Source organism: Ceratotherium simum, chromosome 9, assembly GCF_057802395.1.
Source record: "Ceratotherium simum simum isolate JZ-2026a chromosome 9, ASM5780239v1, whole genome shotgun sequence".
Lineage (NCBI taxonomy): Eukaryota > Metazoa > Chordata > Mammalia > Perissodactyla > Rhinocerotidae > Ceratotherium > Ceratotherium simum.
Genome location: NC_141908.1, coordinates 77,724,031 through 77,745,771, shown reverse-complemented (window position 1 = coordinate 77,745,771; position 21,741 = coordinate 77,724,031). Strand labels below are relative to the sequence as shown.

The following is a 21,741-nucleotide window of genomic DNA, read 5'->3' as shown; positions in this document are numbered from 1 at the left end:
CATTTGATGGACCATTTTGAAAGAAAGTATATCTATATATACATGTATACATCTTATTGGTTCTGTTTCTCTGGACAACCCTGATTAATATGGATTTTGATACCAAGAGTGGCTCTAGAGGAACAGAATATTAAGGATGAATTTTCTGAATTAGTTCTGGAGTTTCTGGAATTGGCTCTCAGATCTGATTAGATTTAAAGACTCTAATGACTCCATTTCGAGTAGTAAAGAGAACACTGATAGTCCATAGCATGATCTGGCAATAGAGATATGCAAAATATCACCCTTGGATTCTCCTAATCAACTGTTTATAAGAAGCAAAGATCTGGGTGACTGTGTATATGATACTTTTAAACATTTTGGTCAAACTAATGAATATAATGAGATTGGCTCAGCACGGCAAATGTTGCTTGACAAAGTTCGGAAAGAAAAAGATGAGCTAAGGATTCAAATTCCCAACTCAAGCATTGCATACATGACCTGAAATTTTCTCTGTGTGTTCTGAAGGTGACCTTTATCTCCTGTAGCCATAGGACTAAGATTGCTAACAGTCAAACCCAGAATTTCATCCTGCAACTGGCTGAATTACAACACAAGTTGAACTCTCAGCCTTGAAGGGAGTCTGCTATTAAAGTGAGGGCATTGATTGGAAATAAATGAGATCCTAAAAGGTGGAATGGGAATGTGGGAGAAGACCCTGATGTAGCTGGGGATATTGAGCCCCTAAATTCTGATATATCTTCTTTGCCAGTGGAAGTGACCTCTCAACCCCTGGTGGAAGACTTGGCCTCTCCACCCCCAGCAAAAGTGACATCACCACTCCCAGTGGTAGTGACCTTTCAACCTCCTGAGGGGATTAACCCTGCATTGCTTGACGAAACAGTAGTGGCTTCCTCTGAGGCCGTTGCCATGTAAGACAATGTTTATTCTCCTCAGGACCCACCGCTAGCACCCCTCTTTGCTTCTGGGCCTGTAACTAGACTCAAGTCCCAGCAAGCCCCTAAAGGTGAGGTACAAAGTGTGACTCACAAGGAGGTGCAGTACACTCCAAAAAGAACTACTTGAGTTTTCTAATTTGTATGGACAAAAATCCAGGGAACATGGGTGGGAATGGATATTAAGGATGTGGAAAATGGTGGAAGGAAGATAAAGTTGGATCACACCAAATTTATTGATAGGAGCTCATGAGGCAGAGATTCTGTTTAATTTAATGTTGCAGCTTGGGGAGTTGCAAAGGACTCCAGCTGTTTGGTTGGTTGGTTGCTGAAACATGGGCCAAAAGATGGCTCGCTGTGAGTGAATTGAAAATGTCAGACCTGCTTTGATTTAATGAAGAGGAAGGGATTCAAAGGCTTAGAGAGATTGGAAAGTTGGAGTGGATTTGTCATTTAAGACCTACTCACCCACCCTGAGAGGGTCAAGAAGACACACCTTTCACCATGACTATGAGAAATAAATTTGTGAGGGGAGCCCCATCCTTCAAGAGCTCTGTGACTGCTCTTCTCTGTAGGCCAGACTTTACAGTGGGAACTGCAGGCACTGAACTAAATTTAGGGAAACCCAAATGAATTCGGAGTAATTTGATCCCGAAGTGACAGGGACCAAGTAGCAGCACTCAACTGCCACAGGCAAGGTGGGTGCAGTTACTGTAATGGACAGTAGAGTCAAAGCAGCAATCAGAATAGGCTGACTCACAGAGACCTATGGCATTGGCTAGTCAATCATGATGTTCCCAGAAATAAAATATATAGGAAGCCTATTAAATCCTTACTTGATCTGTGTAAGCAGAAAAGTTCTAGGTCAAGTGAACAAAAGTCTAACTTGAATCATAAAAACAGAGAGTCACAGCTCCACAATCAATTCCCAGATTTGAGCCAGTTTACAGACCCAGAACCCCGTAATGAAAAGGAAGCCTGGTCCCCTTGAGGAGAGACCCTGGTACACTGCCAAAATTTTTATAATGTTAATCTTTCTCTCAGCTTTCCCCAAAGGGAACTACAGCCTTTTACCAGGGTAACTGCATTAGAGAAAAGGAAATAATCAGACCTTTCAGAGACTACTGAATACCGAGTCTGAACTGACACTAATTCCTGAAGATCCAAAGTATCACTGTTGTTCACCATTCGGAGTAGGGGGCTTATGGAGGTCAGGTGATCAATGAGTTTTAACTCTGATCCGTTTCACAGTGGGCCCAGTGGGTCCCCAAACCCATCCTGTGGTTATTTCCCCAGTTCCAGAATGCATAATTTGAATAGACATATTCAGCAGTTAGTGAATCCTTACATTGGTTTTCTGACCTGTGGACTGAGGGTTATTATGATGAGAAAGACCAAATGGAAACCATTAGAGCTACCTCTACCCAGGGAAATAGTAAACCAAAAGCAGTACCACATTCCTGGAGGGATTACAGAGGTTAGTGCCATCATCGAGAACTTGCAAGATGCATCACATCCCCATTCAACTCACCATCACATCCCCATTCAACTCACCATCCAACAGATGGATCTTGGAGAACGACAGTAGATTATCATAAGCTTAACCAGGCAGTGACTCCAATTGCAGCTGCTATAACAGATGTGATTTCATTGCTTGAGCAAATTAACACATCCACTGGTACCTGGTATGCAACTATTGGTCTGGCAAATGCTTTTTTCTCTGTACTTGTTTATAAAGACCATCAGAAGCAGATTGCTTTCAGCTGGCAAGGCCAACAGTACACCTTCACTGTCCTTCCTCAGGGGTATATCAGCTCTCCAGCCCCATGTCATAATTTAGTTTCTGAAAATCTTAATCACCTTTCCCTTACACAAGATATCACACTGGTCCATTGCACTGATGACATTATGCTGATTGGACCTAGTGATCAAGAAGTAGCAACTACTCTATACTTAGTGGTAAGATGTTACTTATCTTACTAGTAAGATATTTGCATGTCAGAGGGTGGGAAATAAGTCTGACAAAAATTCAGGGGCCTTCTACCTCAGTGAATTTTGGTGATCCAGTCATGTGGGGCTTGTCAAGATATTCCTGCTAAGTTGAAGGGTAAAGTGTTGTATCTGGCCCCTCCTACAATCAAAAAAGAGGCAAAACACCTAGTGGGTTTCTTTGGATTTTGGAGGCAACATATTCTTCACTTGGCTGTGCTACTCTGGCCCAGTACCAGTGACTTGGAAAAAAATTATATATATATATATATAAAAAATATAATAATGTATATATGTATATAATATCTCTATTGTCTTCCCTTTCTTATCTCCTTACCATGTAACATAAGATATATTGACTTTATATCATAATATTTAAGTATTTTTAACCTTACATCATAGTATTTAAGTTTCGGGATATCAAGGAGATGAGTAAACGTCACTCATGGACTTCACCTTTTCTTCTGGGGAAGGGGTTAGTAAATTTGAGTTTTTGGTTGTATGCAGGATAGTTGTTAGGTGGAATTATGAACTTATTATTGTTTTCATTTGGAGATTAAGTGTGTTTTAAGGAGATGCTTACGGGTGCCAAGTTGACAAGGGGTGGACTTGTGATGGTTAATTTTGTATGTCAACTTTACTGGGCCATGAAATGGAAATTTGGATCTAGAGATTGGGGGAGAGGTCTGGGCTCACTTTCTACTTCTCATCAGAACTTCAGGTCCTTCTCTCCTTTACCAACCCTGCTGCCCATGATCTTAGTAGTAAAAGTACTCAAGAGAGCGCTTCTCTCAGGATTTCTGACTTTTGTCTTCTTTTCTAACACTGTCCTCCTGTGGTCCAAGGTGGGTAGGTGAGCTTACAGTACAAAAAAGAATGATTCACAAGTGATAGCTACCGCTGATTTTAGAAGTGAAATTTTGTATAATTTCATTATTTAACTTTATTACCATTTTTGCAGAAATGTTATTATACCACAGCCAATAGAATATCCAGCATTCTTATCCCCAGACCTGAATGTTACTGTTGGGAAGCCAGCTGCAGTGCCTCAATCCAACCAGCCATCTGTAGTGCGACTTGAAAAACTTCAACAACAACCTCGGGAAAGGTAAAAAAACAAAAACAAACAAAACAAAAAATTTTTCATCTTATTTATGTGTTGTTTGTTTATTAGTTTTTTTCTTTGAGACGTGATCTTGCTATTGGTCCCCCTTCATTGTGTTGATATTTCATGGGTGCAAAGGTTCTTCCTGAGTTTCGTTTATTGTACATAGGTGTTTGTTTAAAAAAGTCAATGCTATAGCAAGAAAAGAGGTGAGAACTCATTTATAAGGGAGAAAGTAAAATGCTTGCTCTCTCTCTTTACTCAATGATGTATTCTGTAGATGTCTCATGCTCTTTTCTGTATTTCCTATATTTTCTGTATTTCTGTATTTTCCTTTATTTTATAGTTTTATAGTTTTATAGTTTCCACTTCTCTACAAAAATCCCCAGTCCTGTCTCTTTGACTGTATTAATACAGTCGAAGAGTATATTAGTCTTCAAATATATGAATAATTGCTATTTTAAAGTTCATCTTAACTCCATTATCTGGATCTCGTGTAAGTCTGTTTCTGTTGTTTTTTTCTCTTGTAGTTTTCAGTCACATCTTATATTCTCATATACCTAGTTGTTTTTATTAAGTGCCAAACGTTATATTTGAAAATCTATAGAATTAATTTGAGGCTCTTAATTGTATATTCTTACAGAGAAAATATACATTTGCATCTGGCAGCCAGCTAGACTAGGGACACTAGCAATCCCAGATCACCTTAATTGAGATTGAAATTGAAATGATTTGGACTTTAGTTCCTGTGAGGATTAGTCTTTTTCTGGTTTACTCTTATTCCTAGTATCAGGACTGGGACTAGTATGAGACAACTAGGACACAATATTTAAGGAGGCACTTACTCTTGTGGTATGCCCTCTAGGGTCCCAACTGAAAATCTAGATGTTTTCCGTGGCTTCTCATCCTTAGCAGAGCCTGAACTCTGTTTTTTGTTCCCCCATCCATGTATATCTATCTCAAAGCTCTGATCAGCTTCTTAACTCTGAACTACAAATGTCTTGAAGCAAAAATGGCACCAAACGATGAGCTCAACGTCTTTGGACCTTCTTTCTGCCTGGCATCTTGGATCTGCAAATTATTGCTGCCTTTATTAAACTGATTGATGCTTTCAAACAAAATTTTAAAAAATATTTTGTTCAGCTTTTTAAGTTGTGCAGTGATATGGTTTGTCTGAAATAACCTAGTCCATCATTGCCAGAAGCCAAACTCTTGAACATTTAAAAAATAACTGTGTGTATGTGTATACATTTTTTACTCAGATTTATAAATTAATTCATAAACATTGAGTTGAATGACCAAGGAATGCCTTTTTCCTCTAGTCTGATGATGTTTTATTCATTCAGTAACATTTATTGAATACCTACTCTAGGGTACCAAATATACAATGGTGATTTAACAAAGTATTTATTTGAGTCCTCTTTTTCTTGGTAAGTCTAGCTAACGATTTATTAATTTTGTTTTTTTAAATAAAACCAGCTCTTAGTTTCGTTGATGTTTTCTGTTGTCTTTTTAGTGTCTATTTCATTTATTTCTGCTGTGATCTTTGTTATTTCTTTGCTTTTATGAACGTTGGACTTAGTTTGTTCTTTTTTTTTTCCTACTTCCTTGAGCTGTTAAGTTAGGTTGTTTTTATTTGGGATCTTTCTTTTTCTTATTGTAAGTGTTTATTGCTATAAACTTCCCACTTAGAAGTGCTTTTGCTGCATCCCATAAGTTTTGGTATGTTGTATTTTCTTTTTTTGTTGTTGTTTATTGTGGTAACATTGGTTTATAACATTGTATAAATTTCAGGTGTACATCATTATACTTCTATTTCTGCATGGATTACATCACGTTCTCATGTTCACCACCCAAATACTAATTACAATCCATCACCACACACATGTGCCTAATTATCCCTTTCGCCCTCCTCCCTCCCCCCTTCCCCTCTGGTAACCACCAATCCAATCTCTGTCTCTACATGTTTGTTTGTTGTTGTTATTACTTACTACTTAATGAGTGAGATCATATGGTATTTGACCTTCTCCCTCTGACTTATTTCATTTTGCATAATACCCTCAATGTCCATCCATGTTGTCACAAATGGCTGGATTTCATCATTTCTTATGGCTGAGTAGTATTCCATTGTGTCTATATACCACATCTTCTTTATCCATTCGTCCCTTGATGGGCGCTTAGGTTGCTTCCAAGTCTTGGCTATTGTGAATAACACTGCAATGCACACAGGGGTGCATGTATCTTTACGCACTGGTGTTTTCACGTTCTTTGGATAAGTACCCAGCAGTGGAATAGCTGGATCATATGGTAGTTCTATCCTTAATTTTTTGAGGAATCTCCATACTGTTTACCACAGTGGCTGCACCAGTTTGCAGTCCCACCAGCAGTGTATGAGAGTTCCCTTCTCTCCACATCCTCTCCAACACTTGTTGTTTCCTGTCTTGTTAATTATAGGCATTCTGACGGGCGTGAAGTGATATCTCATTGTGGTTTTGATTTGCATTTCCCTGATAGTTAATGATGTTGAACGTCTTTTCATGTGCGTGTTGGCCATCTGTATATCTTCTTTGGAGAAATGTCTGTTCAGGTCTTTTGCCCAGTTTTTAATTGGATTGTTAGTTTTTTTGTTGTTGAGATGCATGGGTTCTTTATATATTTTGGAGACTAACCCCTTATCAGATGTATGGTTTTCAAATATCTTCTCCCGATTGTTAGGTTGTCTTTTCGTTTTCTTGATGGTTTCCTTTGCTGTGCAGAAGCTTTTTAGTTTGATGCAGTCCAGTTTGTTAACCCCTTATCAGATGTATGGTTTGCAAATATCTTCTCCCAATTGTTAGGTTATCTTTTCGTTTTGTTGATGGTTTCCTTTGCTGTGCAGAAGCTTTTTAGTTTGATGTAGTCCCATTTGTTTAATTTTTCTATTGTTTTTCTTGCCCAGTCAGACATGGTGCTTGGAAATATGTTGCTAAGACTGATGTTGAAGAGCGTACTGCCTGTGTTTTCTTCTCGAAGTTTCATGGTTTCAGGTCTTACATTCAAGTCTTTAATCCATTTTGAGTTAATTTTTGTGTATGGTGTAAGGTAGGTATGTTGTATTTTCATTTGTCACAAGATATGTTTTTCTTTTTCTTTTTCTTTTGACTTCTTCTTTGACCCATTGGTTATTCAGTAGCATGTTGTTTAGTCTCCACATATTTGTGAAATTTCCAGTTTCCGCTTGGAATTGATTTCTAGTTTTATACATTGTGGTTGGAAAAGATGCTTGATATGATTTCAGTCTTCCTAAATTTATTAAGACTTGTTTTGGGTCCCAACATATGATCTGTCCTAGAGAATGTTTGTCGTGTGCTTGAGAAGAATGTGTGTTCTGCTGCTATTGGATGGAATGTTCTGTAAATGTTTGTTAAGTTCATCTGATCTAATATATAGTTTAGGTCCAATGTTTCCTTTCTGATTTTCTATTTGGGTGATGTATCTGTTGTTGAAAGTGGGTACTAAAGTCCATTACTAATATTGTATTGCTGTCTGTTTCTTCCTTCAGATTTGCTAGTATTTGGTTTATATATTTAGGTGCTCATATGTTGGGTGCATAAATATTTACAAATATTACATCCTGTTGGATTGACCCCTTTATCATTATATAATGACCTTTGTCTCTTGTTACAGTCTTTGGCTTAAAGTCTGTTTTCTCTGGTATAAGTATAGCTACCCTTGCTTTCTTTTGTTTTCCATTTGCATGGAATGTCTTTCTGCATAGCTTCACTTTCAGTCTGTGTGTCCTTAAAGCCAAATGTGTCTCTTGTAGGCAGCATGTAGTTGGGTCTTGGTATTTTTTAATCCATTCAGCACCTCTCTGCCTTTTGATTGGAGAATTGAGTCCATTTACATTTAAAGTAATTATTAAAAAGTATGGACTTACTATTGCTACTTTGTTAATTGTTTTCTTGCTGTTTTGTAATTCCTTTGTTTCTTGCTTCTCTGGCTCTCTTCCTTTGTTATTTGATGATTTTCTGTAATGATATGCTTAGTTTCCTTTCTCTTTTTCTTTTGTGTATTTTCTATAGGTTTTTCTTTGTGGTTACCATGAGACTTACAAAAAACGTATTTATAACAGTCTTTTTTAAGCTGATAACTTAATTTTGAATGCATACTAAGGCTCTACATTTTTACTCTTCCTCTCAATTTTTATGTTTGTGATGTCACAATTTACATCTTTTTACCTTGTGTATCCATTAACATATTATTGTAGTTATAGTTATTTTTAATATTTTTGTCTTTTAATCTTCATACTAGAGTCTTAAGTGATTCGGTCACCACCATTACAACATGAATTTAACTCTATATTTACCTTCATCAGTGAGATTTATACTTTCATGTTTTTATGTTACTAATTAGTATCCTTTCCTTTCAGCTTGAAGAAGTCCTTTTAACATTTCTTGTAAGACCAGTCTAGTGGTGGTGAACTCTTTGCAGCTTTTGCTTCTCTAAAAAACTCTTTATCTCTCCTTCAATTGTGAAGGAAAAATTTGCCAGTAGGGTATTGTTGGTTCAGTTTTTTTCTTTCAGCACTTTGAATATATCATATCACTTTCTTCTGGCCTGCAAAGTTTCTGCTGATAGTCTTATGGTGGCTCGCTTGTATATAACAAGTTGTTTTTCTCTTGCTGCTTTTAAGATTCTCTCCTTGTCTTTAATTTTTGACAATTTGGTTATAATGTGACTCAGTGTAGGTCTTTTGGATTTTGGATTAATCTTATTTGGAACTCCCTAGACTTCCTGGATCTCAGTGTATGTTTTTTCCCCCAGGTTAGGGAAGTTTTCAGCCATTATTTGAATAAGCTTTCTGCCCCTTTCCCTCTCTTTTCTCCTTCTAGTTCCCCTGTAATGCAAATATTGGTCCACTTGATGGTGTCCCATAAGTCCCTTAAGCTATTTTCACCCTTTTCATTCTTTTTTCTTTTTGCTCCTCTGATGGGATGAATTCCACTACCCTGTCTTCAAGTTTGCTGATCCTTTCTTCCACTTCATCTAGTCTGCTCTTGCTCCATTGAATTTTTCAGTTCAGTTATTATATTCTTCAGCTCTGTGATTTCTGTTTGGTGCATTCTTATATTTTCTGTCTCTTTATGGAAATTCTCACTATATTCATGAATTTTTCTCCTGACCTCAGTGAGCATTTTTATGACCATTATTTTGAACTCTTTATCAGGTAAATCACTTATCTTTGTTTCATTAAGGTCTGTTTCTGGAGTTTTATCTTGTTCTTTTGTTTAGAACTTATTCCTCTTTTTCTTCATTTTCCTTGACTCTATGTTGGTTTATGAGCATTAGATAAAACAGCCACCTCTCCTAGTCTTGATGGAGTGGTCTCATGTAGGAAATGAACCTTATCAATCAGCCTAGCCTGACCTCTTTGTTGTCTCTCAACCTTTGTGATTATCCAAGCCACCTTCTTTGTTCTTAGTGGCTCCTAGTAGTTGAGGGTGTGTAAAGACTTGTCAGTGTCCCAAAGGGAGGGATCTCAGTCAGCACCTAAATTCAGGCTAATTGGAAGCTGGACCCTCAGTCAGCTGCTAGGAAAGTATATAGTTAGAGCCCTTCTAGGGAGAAACTGGGAGATGGGCTTTGTGCTTTCTCCCTCTGTGCTGGGTCTAGGTGTATAGCTACAGGAGTAGGGGTGCTCCTGTTCCCATTAAGAAGTGCTTCTTTGTGTGTTAGAGTCCTGTGGGACTGGTGAATGCAAGCCATATTCACTCTGACAGCCAGGTAACCCAGGAGCCCGTCCCTGGGGCAGCAGCCACAAAATCTGGAGCACCAGACCTGTATACAAGCTTCTTCCACAGCGATACTGGTGATTTGGATTGGGCTAGAGAGAGAAGGAGGAGCCTGACCCTCAGACAGCAGCTTTTAAAGAATGCAAATAAGCCTCTTTCAGGGAAAGACTGGGAGATGGGCTTTTTTTGCCTGCTCCCTCTGTGCTGAGCCCTGGGCAGATAGCCATGAGAAGACCTAGCAAACTGTTAAGAACTTTCTTTTTGCTATAGCCTAGTGGGTCTCATGGCCGCAAGCTGTGTTAGCTTTCAGAGCTAGGTGTTTTGGGGACCTGTCTGTTCCTCAGGTGGGAGTCTTGAAAGTTGGGGCGCTAGATGTGGGGTCCAAACCTTTCCTCAGGGAGATGCTAGGAATTGGGAGTTCCCTCCTGATTGTATGGTGCTGTGCCAGGGTTGGGGTTTATGGTGCGAGTGTGTCTCAGCCTTTCCCACCTGTTTTGATGTGAGTATTTTTTCATTTGCCTGATGTCTAGGAGTTACTAGTTTCTGGATTTCTTTCAGAGGGAATTGCTGTGCATGTACTGTAGATTCAGTGTGTCAATGGGAGGAAATGAGTTCAGGAGCCTCCCCACCATCTTGGATTGGAAACCAAAAATTTCTTGAATGCCTTGGCTTAATAGAACACAACTGGATCCTCATAACTACTTCTGCATTCAAACAAAGTGGCTCCTCCAGCTCCACCTGCAGAACCTCAACTTGTCCAGCTCACAGTGACTTCTTCCTCTTGAGTAGCACCACCACCTGACCCCCTTCTTCCTAACAGAATGAGTCCCAGCAAGTCACCTCCCTCTCTGCTCACTGACTCACGTGTGTCTTTCTTACATGTGTTCATAATTTAGGGATGTTATTCTGTTCTTTATTCTCTTTCTTTTTATAAGTACTTGGAATTGACCCAGTGTTATGAGAGGTTTGGGGATTCGATCGGAGATGTAAAAGACACTTTGCACTCCAAACAAATGGACTGAAGGTATATGTTATTATATAGAGGATAGTAAAGGCGATAGTCTGCAAACAGATCCAAATAGGTCAAATATTAAGAGGGAAAAAACATCAGCCCGACTGGAAAGGGAAAACACCCACATCGGCTGAAGAGAAATGACACAAATCAACCGGAAAGAGAAACACCAGGTTGACCGAAAAGAGAACACATCAGATCAATTACTTCATATCAAATCAATTACTTCACATCAAATCAAAAACTCAATATCCACGCCCCACTGCCGGGAGAGTCCTGTCAATCGACGCGGCTGGGCAAGGATCACACGTCCTGGGCAAGGTGTCCCTTCCACAGGTGGAACTCTCACCGGGTCTCAGTTTCCAGCAGTTTTTATACCATCAGTAATTTTCAGAGTAAGCAATTACAGAGTTTGCAGAGCAAGCATTTAGTGTTTCCATGCACAAAATGGTTATCAGTGGCGTATGTGCACTGAGCCCCCTGGCTAACGTCCCAGCCCAGTAGTTGTGTACGTGCATTGTTCTCTTTGGTTATCGTCCCAGCCCGGCACAGATGGCCAGTCCATCCCGTGCTACGAGGGCTCCAAAAGCCTTGAAATGTTACAACTTGCAACTCTCTCTGTGGGGGAAGGGCCAGTTCCCACCACACAGAAGGCAGCTTGGTATTTCTGTTTGTGCTGGTGGCTGTAGGTCAATGGAGCGGCCAAACATGGCTGTACTCATGTCAAGACACCCAGATAGTTCTCTTTTGCTCAATTTTATATGGAATTAATTCTCCTGAATTTTTGTAGGAGACTTGGTTTAGAAAACTTTCCCAGCTTCACAGAGCTTCCACTTATGTTTTTATTTGGGGTTAAAAAATAGGACTTGCTTTCTAAGATTTCTGGGCCTTGTCCAGGCTGGTCAGTTTTGAGCATCCACAGTGGTTAGACTGCTCCAATCCTTTAGTTGTTACCATGAATCCTTGGTACTCACCCACTGTTGGAATGAGCAAAACCCTCCGGTGTCAACTGCTGTTCTCAGATTGGCCCACCGTATTCTCCTGTAACCGCCTGTTGGCCATTTGGGGGTTCTCTTTTTCTCAGGTCTATCAGATGCCCCTTTTATACCTGTTGCTTTCTCCCGTATGCACACAGATACCATGAAGGTTTTATGTATATGTTTTGGGGTTCCTAGGGATACCTCGTCACATGATTTTGTAGTAAATGTTGTGCATACGTTTTTGGGTTTGCTACCTAGATACTCTGAATATTTTTATGTAGAGATTTGAGAAGATTCTAAAACTATGCTACCCTTGTGGCCCTTATCTTCTCAGAATTTCCCTCTTTTGCTAAATTTTCATATTTATAATAATTTATCTGTAGTATCATTTGGGAGAATTTATTTGAACAATTGTATCATCTAGAAATAACAAAAATTTTGTTTCTTTATTCCCAATGCTTACTCTTCAATTTTGTTTTCTTGTCTTACTATGTTACCTAGAAGCTCCAGTCAACATCTGATATAGATGACAAGGGTGAACATCTTTGTTTTGTTCAGGATCTCTAATGGCAATGCTTCTAGCATTTAGTAGTTAAGAGCATTATTTATATAGGTTTCTTTGTCTAGATATCCTATACCAGGTTAAGTAAATTATTCTGTTCTGTTCCTAGTTTTCTAAGAGAGTTTTTTTTTTTAATCATGAGTGGATGTTGGATTTTGCTAAGTGCTTTTTCTCTTTTAATCAGTTAAATAGTATTTAAATTATATTTTCTAAAGTTAATATCAAAATATCCTTGTATTCGTGGGATAAATGCAACTCATTAATAGTATATTATCTTTTATCTATACTATTGGATTTTTTAATTATTATTTTATGGAGGTCATAATGGTGTATAACATTGTAAAATTCTAGGTGTACATTAGTATTTGTCAGTCACCATATATATGTGCCCCTTTACCTCTTATGCCCACCCCCCAACCCTCTTCTCCTATGGTAACCACTAATCTGTTCTCTTTGTCCACGTGTTTGTTTACCTTCCACGTATGAGTGAAATCATGTGGTGTTTGTCTTTCTCTGTCTGGCTTATTTCGCCTAACATCATACCCTCAAGGTCCGCCCATGTTGTTGCAAATGGGACCATTTTGCCTTTTTTTGTGCCTGAGTAGTATTCCATTGTGTGTGTGTGTGTGTGTGTGTGTGTGTGTGTATATATGTATATACACACACACACATTATTTATATATATATATATATAAACACCACATCTTCTTTATCCATTCATCAGTTGATGGGCACTTGAGTTGCTTCCACATCTTGATTATTGTGAATAATGCTGCAACGAACATAGGGGTGCATAAGTCTCTTTGAATTGTTGATTTCAGGTTCTTTGGATAAATACCCAGTAGCGGGATAGCTGGGTCATATTTCTATTTTTAATTTTTTGAGAAATCTCCATACTGTTTTCCATAGTGACTGAACCAGTTTGCATCCCCACCAGCAGTGTATGAGGGTTCCTTTTTCTCCATATTCTCTCCAACATTTGTTATTTTTTCTCTTGGTAATTGTAGCCATTCTAACAGGTGTAAGGTGATATCTCATGGTCGTTTTGATTTGCATTTCCCTAATGATTAGTGATGTTGAATATCTTTTCACGTGCCTGTTGGCCATCTGTATATCTTCTTTGGAAAAATGTCTGTTTGTATCCTCTGCCCATCTTTTGATCTAGTTGTTTTTTTGTTGTTGAGTTGTATGAGTTCTTTGTATATTTTGGAGATTAACCCCTTGTCAGATATACAATTTGCAAATATTTTCTCCAGTTGGTGGGTTGTCTTTTTGTTTTGTTCCTGGTTTCCTTTGCTTTGCAGAAGCTCTTTAGTCTGATGTAGTCCCATTTGTTTATTTTTTTGTTTGTTTCCTTTGCCTGAGTAGATATGGTATTCGGAAAGATGCTGCTAAGACTGACGTCAAAGAATGTACTGCCTATATTTTCTTCTAGGAGTTTTATGGTTTCACGTCTTACCCTCAAGTCTTTAATCTATTTTGAGTTAATTTTTGTGTATGGTGTAAGGTAAGGGTCTACTTTCATTCTTTTACATGTGGCTGTCCGGTTTTCCCAATACCATTTATTGAAGAGACTTTCCTTTCTCCGTTGTATGTTCTTGGCTCCTTTGTCAAAGATGAGCTGTCCATAGATGTGTGGTTTTATTTCTGGGCTTTCAGTTCTGTTCCACTGATCTGTGTGTCTATTTTTGTACCAGTACCATGCTGTGTTGATTACTATAGCTTTGTAGTATATTTTGAAGTCAGGGATTGTGATGCCTCCTATTAGATTTTTTTTGTACTAAAATTATATTTTATTTGTAACATTTGTGTCTATGTTCTTGAATGAGATGAGACCTATTTTCCTTTTTCATAATGTCCTTGTTAGGGTTTATTATCAAGATCATAGTGTCCTCATGAAATGAATTAGGAAACATTCCCTTTTTTCCATTTAATTCTTGTCAATTACATCTTTAGATTATTAAAGCCTTTTGAAGTTTCTTGGATTAGAAGCTAAATTCTTATTTTTTAATTTGTTTTATTGCAGAAGATATCATGTATGTATTGAATAATTTATAAAATATGTATATATAGTTTAAATAACGAGACCAATATATATTGAATAATTTCTAAAACATGTATGTATAGCTTAAATAAAGGTACTAAGACCATTGCCAAATATTTACAATTCAGGTTAAGAATACAACATCACCATATCAGAAATGTGTTCTGTATGCCCTTATGAGATTTCATCCCTTTCCCCTACCCTCACCAGGTAACGGCTACCCTGATTTTTGTTGTAATCATTCTTTTTCCTTTGACTGTATCCTTAAACAATGTATTGTTGGTTTACCTCTCTTAGAACTATCTATAAATGGATCATACTGTATGTATTCTTCTGTGAATCGTGCCATATATGTTCTTCTGTCACTTGCTTTTTTAATCTATAACTGATTTCTTTCTTTAGGCTGGAAAAAATGAAAAAAGAATATAGAAATCTGAGTACATGGATAGAAAAAGCCAGCTACTTAGAAAGAGTTCTTACCCCAAAATTGGAAAGGAAAAAATCCAAGGTAATTAACATAATACATTCTCCCATATATATCTTTTAATACTTTTTATTAAAAAATATTATGAAAATTAAAAGTTATGATCAGTTATTGCTTGTTTGTTCTCGATGTATAAAATACTATTCATTGTTCATGCACTTTCATATTTTGATAGTAATAATATAATGATAATAAATATTGATAATTTATAAGATTTAGTTTTTTTTGTTTTTGTTTTTGTTTTTTGTGACGAGGACCAGCCCTGAGCTAACATCCAATGCCAATCCTCCTCTTTTTTGCTGAGGAAGACTAGCCCTGGGCTAACATCCGTGCCCATATTCCTCTACTTTATATGAGATGCCGCCATAGCATGGCTTAACAAGCGGTGCGTCGGTGCGCGCCCGGGATCCGAACCAGTGAACCTTGGGCCGCCACAGTGGAGTGCGCGGACTTAACTGCTTGAGTCACTGGGCCGGCCCCAAGATTTAGTTTTTTTAACAGCTTTGTTGAGATATAATTCACATACCATACAATTCACCCATTTAAAGTGTATAATTCTTTAGTGGCCTTTAGTATATTGACAGAGTTGTGCATCCATTACTACAGTCAACTTTAGAACATTCTCATTACCCCTAAAAGAAACCCCACACCCCATACCCTGCAAACCTCGCATACCCCCCCAGCCTAGGCAATAACTAATATACTTTCTGTCTCTATAGATTTGCTCGTTCTAGACATTTCATATTAATGGAATTGGATAATATATGGTCCTTTGTGACTTGCTTCTTTTACTTAGCATAGTGTTTTCAGGGTTCTCCCCGTTGTAGCATGTATCAATACTTCATTTCTTTTTATTGCCAAATAATATTCTATTGTATGGATATACCACATTTTGTTTATCTGTTTGTCAGTTGATGGACATTTGGGTTGTTTCCACTTTTTAGCTATTATGAGGAATGCTGCTGTGAACATTCATATGCAGGTTTTTGTGTGAACATATGTTTTTAATTGTCTTGAGTGTATACCTAGGAGTGAAATTGCTGGATCATATAATTCCTTCTTCCTAATTCCTTCCGTAATTCCTTCTTTGACTTTTTCGGAACTGCCAAACTGTTTCCACAACAGCTGCACAACTTTACATTCAACGGGCAGTGTATAAGGCATTCCATGTCTTCTCCAACACTTATTTTCCTTTTTTTTGTTTTAATTATAGCCATCCTAGGGGATTTGAAGTGGTATGTCATTGCGGTTTTGATTTGCATTTCTCTAATGACCAGTGATGTGAGCATCTTTTCATGTGTTTACTGACCATTTGTATATCTTCTTTGGATATATGTTTATTCAAGTTCTTGGCCAATTTTTTAATTGGGTTATTTGTATTTTTATTGTTGAGTTATAAGAGTTCTTTATATATTTTGAATAGTAGGCCTTTATCAGATATATAAATAAGGTTTAATATTTAGAAATACAATCTAACCTTTACAGTTTGACCTGGCAATTAGGGATTTCTGTGGATAGATAAAGCTAATGTCAGAGCCTTGAAATGGTAGTCATAACATACTGATATATTCATGTTTTTCAATGACTTTGTGATAATTGGGCAGAGTTGTGCTGCTGTAGGATAAGTTGATTAGCATTTACTACACAGAATTAGTATTTTAGGGAAAATTTTGGGTGCTCTTCATTAAAGGGACTATGGACTTTGGGTTCTTATTGAAAGATTGGTATTTTATAAGAGCCAGTGATACTCCATCTTATAATTCTTCTTGGAATTTTGTAAAGACCCACATCACTTTGCAACTCATAGACCGCGATGTATTCCAGTGAAAAAGTAATCTATTTCCTGGGGGTATCATTTTATATCCCTTGAAGTTACAGTATTGCATCATTTATCTTGTAATCTTTTTCTCTCACGTTTGTCATTCAAATACCCTGTCAATTCGCAACTATCCTCTCCCCGGCACACAAACTCTGGGCTGAGGTGTACCTCTCTTTAAAATAGTACTGCTTGGATTGCTTTTCTCACAAACCTGTATCCTTCTTGTCTTCTGTAAATTTTTAAAAATGTGTTAAAAGAAGTTATGAAGGCAGAGAAAAATGCTTTAGCTCTTTAAACATTTCTCCGATATATTTTCTTTGTTTTTTTTTTTTTTTTGGTTCTAGGGAAGTAATACCAGTGAGGTACTTGAAAGCCAACTTGAAGAGAAGCCTGAAGATGCTGTAACATCAGGTTAAGAAACTAATTTACTTTTTGTGTTTATTATTAAGATGATTAAAAACAGGAGTGGTTGTATCACAAAAAGAAAATTAGTAATTTGCTTTAAGTGGATTTTATTGTTTTGTTGGGGAATAAACGTGCATTTCACTATAGTTTTGGTATATGGTATTTACTTTATAACACTCCAAAGAAGAGACTTAGACCCGATTAAGAGTTATTTTTATTTTTTTAATGCTCCTTTACTCCTTTAAGGACAAGAAAAAAGTTAAATCTTAACCATGATCTGTGAAAAGGTATTTTTGTTAAACATTGTTAACTGTAGAGCTATTCATCTCTTTTATGTAGAGTGGGGTCTGTGTGTGTGTGGGTGTGTGTGTGTGTGAGAGAGAGAGAGAGAGAGAAAAAGAGGGAGGAGGAGAGAGAGAGAGGACGACAGGAAATTAAATTAGCATTAAATTTGAGAACTTACCACAAATTATCAGTAAGATATTTAATTGAAAAGTACTGTTCATGCAGTCTTAAAAAAACTCTCTGTGAAAAGATTCATTTAGAAAGTAAGTTAAAATACGTGCATAATACTATATCTTTAAAATATTGGATTCTGCAGTGTGGGATAATGATTTATTGTTATAAGACTTTGCCAAAGGTTACCTCTCTCCTTCTCTGCTTCTGCTTCCCTGGCTGCATCAGGCTTTGATGTATTCATTTCCTAACCTCTGAGGCTCAGCCAGCCTAGCAGAGCTAGGCTGAAACATTCAAGTTTTAAGTGTAGGAGAATCACAAGTGCCCTTTTCAATATCACTGTTGAAGATTGGAGGTTAACCTCTCTCACTGACTGGTGGTTACTGTGTTTCTTTTTTTTTCTTTACTTTTTTTCACTTATCCAAACAGTTATTTCAAGTCAAATGACTTCTTTCTCTTTTTTGTATTCCTGTAGCTTCCTGTAGTTACAGCTAACGTTTGTTGACCACTGTGTTCTAGGCACTTTACTTGGATAATACAAATCAATCCTCACAGCAATCAGTTGAGGGCGCTATTATTATTTATCCATGTTTTTACAGATGAGAAAACTGAGGATCAAACAGATTAGGTGACCAGTCAGAGGTCATTAAGGATAGGGGTCTGTTTGACTGAAGAGCTCAAGCATTTAACCCATTGCCGCCTATGTCTAATATAGACTTGTATCATACCTATAAGATAAGCTATCGTTATCCTACTTTACATATGAGAAAACCAAGGCTCAGAAAAATGAGCTAACTACAGCCATGCAGCTAATAGTGACCGTAAAAAATTTTGGTTTTTACTAGACTTATGCATTTTTTTGTATCTCAATCCTTTATTCCTTCTCTCTCCCTTTTAGGTTTTCCTTTTCTACTTGCTAAATATATATTCTTTATATTCCTAGGAAAACTGAAAAAATGCTTCAATCAGCCTCTCTTGAATGGCCCTATATTCTCTGGTTACAAACAACTTAATTTTAGTCTCTTTTTCTAATCCCAACTCTATCACTGACCATCTAGGATTTATTTTATTTCTCTTGACTTTTAGCAAAGTATACTCTATACCTGTTTTTGTGTCTTATGTTGATGGATCTGAAATCTTATCACTTTATACATATTTTCATTTTGTCTCCACACTTGTTTGTTTACCACTCCGCCATCTTCCCAGAGATTCATCAGCCTGTTTCATCAGCCTGTTTTTACTAAATAATGTTTATATTTGAATAGCCGCTTTGATTTAAATTGCTCATTGTTTCTGGTGAGAAAAAACTATAATAGTATTTTATTAGTGTATATACATATAAATAATGTTGATTGTCTTATGTATAATAAAATACTTCTATTAATTTCTTAACAGATGTCCCTCTTGTAAAGGCGGAAGCTGAAACTATTCCAAGTGAGGTAAGGGAACTTGGAAGAGAACTTCTAATAGTCATCATTTTATAAAGGGATGCAGTATTTGTAAATGGAGAAGTATTTATAGATGGAAGAAAAAAAGCACTGAAGAAGTTATTCAGATTTTCATGTTTATTTCTGTTATGGCAATATCTGTACAGTTGCATGATTTATTTAAGTTAAATTACACTCTTAAAAGAGAAGTTTCAGCATAAAATAGTAACATTTAAAAATACATACGAAGATAGGAGACAAAAGGTGTTGACAAAGAGCAGGGGGAAACAAGTAAGAAAAAAGCATAAAGTTCTGCACAGTGATCTTAGAAATGGATGCCACAGACCTAACCACATTCTTTACTCTTTCTCTGTGGAATAATAATCTAAATTTTATAATAGAAATAAATAAAAAATAGAGTTCATTTATTATTTGCTTTTTAGCTAATTTTACAGAAGATATTCCTTCTGTAAAGCAATGGATTCCTATGTAAACCAATAAAGAATAAAAGATTTTTCTATACTACTTGACATATAGGATTTAATGATTTCCATCCTGGGGTCAGTGGCTCCCAAATACCACTTACAGAGTCAGTATATACTGTTTTCCCCAGTCCAAGGAGAGAGAGAAAAAAGACAGTATAGAGAATTTTTCATACAACTAAATTTATTTAGTTTCACAGGCTTTCCTTTATTTTATGATACCATTCTTTGAGCTATTTTTCTAGTGAAATTTCCTTTATTTTATGATATATTGGTGATAGTATAATAACAGTAAAATATCAGAGCCCTCAATTGTCTTTTTTGATATTATTAATATTAATATATAAATAAAATATTAATATATGAGAACCACTGCTTTATAAAGTAGTATGATCATTTTTATGGATAATATTCTGTAGTCCATGGTTTCAGGCAAGTAGAGAATTTCTCAACTCTTTTAATAAGGAAAATAATTACAAATATTGATGGTAACTTGTTATGATAAACGATAAGGGTACAAATGATTTTAAGTCCAATTTTACTCATTTCAAATATTTTCCAGTGAGTAGTGATTAATTGGTAGCTTGTTTTATTGATATATTTTCCAGTTACTGGATAATGATGATGAGAAAGGCCTGATGCTACCAACTTTGAACCAACCAGATCAAGATAATTCAAATGCCGTTGCTCCTGAAAGTGATGAATCAACAAAGCAAACAGATGCTCCATTGCTCATAATTCCTAACCTGACAATAACAGAAGATGGCAAAACATCACCTTTAGAGGAACACCAGTCGGAAGCTGTGCCAGATGGAACAATGAAAAATGGATTCTTTCCACCGGAAGTAAAATTGAAAGATAGATATCCAAGTCTTTTAAGAACAGACTCATCTCCATCAGAGGTAAAGTTGAAAAGTATCTGTATAAATCCAGGTAGAATAAAGAGGAGGAACTTAGATTCATCTCCAACAGAAATTAGGTGGCAAAGCAACAATCTAAGCTTAGCTAGAAGGAAGAACATAAGTTTGGTCTCCCCAGACTCAAGATCAAAAGATAGTTTTCAAAGCCAAGATCCAAAGGAAGACCTAGAACTAAAGGTATCGGCCCTCATATTAGAAGTATAAGACTAGGAAAAACAAAATAATTCATTTAAAAAACAGATTAAAAACAAATAAATTGAAAATGCATTCAGATGTCTCCAAGTGAGAGTGCGTCTAAGTATATTAAACATTCCTACCCTACTTATATTCATCAAGTAAGGAGGGAAGAACCTTTGAAGGAAAAGTCATAGGTTGGTGTAAAATTCAGCTGAAAGTGTAATAACAATAACAAGATGTAAATTCAAAGGGAATTTAAAAGCATGGGCAGTTATTTCAGTGGAAATTTTTAATAAAACTTTTATATTACAGGAAATAGCATATATTCTTCCTGTTACAAATAATTTTATAGTTTAAAATGAGAACGATCTGAATGTAGATTTAAAGGTACACCAGGTAAAGCCTTTCTCAAAATGACAGTTATTCTACTTCGATCTTTATGTCTTATTTGAATCACTCTTATAGGTAGCTCATGAAGCAGTGTAAAAATGTATACTGGGCAGTGGGTAAACAATCTGAGTTCTAAGTAAGGCTCTGCCTCTAAATACTTCAACAGGCTTGGGCACCTAAATCTCTAGACCTATTTCCTCATTTATTGAATAGTAGATGATACTTGGTCATTTCCAAATTCCTTTCCAAATTCCAAAAGATATAGTTTTATTAAATATTTCTGGTTGGGGAATTATTCTTAGTTACCTAGATCAATAGCCTGACCAATGTAACTTGAAAAGAATAATATTCTTGGTTTTTCTGAATGTGAAAGTAATACAGTCATAGAAAATTTAGAAAATAGAAGCATAAAAGAGAAAATAAAAGTAGTTATAATTCTACTGCCACATTTAACAATTTTATTTCCTTTCAGTCTTTGTTATGCATATATACATACATCTTTTATTTATTTTTAAAAACGTGGATCAAACTATATATATGTATATATATAATTTTATATTATGCTTTTTAAAACTTGACATTGTATTATAAGCATGTTAACTGAATTTTCTTAAAAATTGCAAGTTGCAGAATACCCTCAAGTATGGATAATCAGTAATTCTTTAAATAGTTTCTATATTGTTGGACATTAATTTTAAAATTAATGTCCTTTTACTTAACTATTTATTTGGATTTGTGATTATATCATATATTCTTAGAAATGGGATGTTGACAAATTGC

At 36.4% G+C, this 21,741-nt stretch overlaps 1 protein-coding gene across 1 annotated transcript in view; it reads left to right on the top strand.

Annotated features, from left to right (window-relative positions):
- Positions 1-21,424, top strand: part of CATSPERT (catsper channel auxiliary subunit tau) — a 57,723-nt gene extending 36,299 nt beyond the window's left edge. The window contains exons 9-13 of the mRNA XM_004426868.3: positions 3,886-4,032; positions 14,804-14,909; positions 17,049-17,115; positions 18,961-19,004; positions 20,083-21,424. Coding sequence (XP_004426925.2) covers positions 3,886-4,032; positions 14,804-14,909; positions 17,049-17,115; positions 18,961-19,004; positions 20,083-20,598 — 880 coding nt within the window. The 3' untranslated portion in view covers positions 20,599-21,424. The remainder of the gene's footprint in view (positions 1-3,885; positions 4,033-14,803; positions 14,910-17,048; positions 17,116-18,960; positions 19,005-20,082) is intronic.
- Positions 21,425-21,741: the final 317 nt, after the last annotated feature.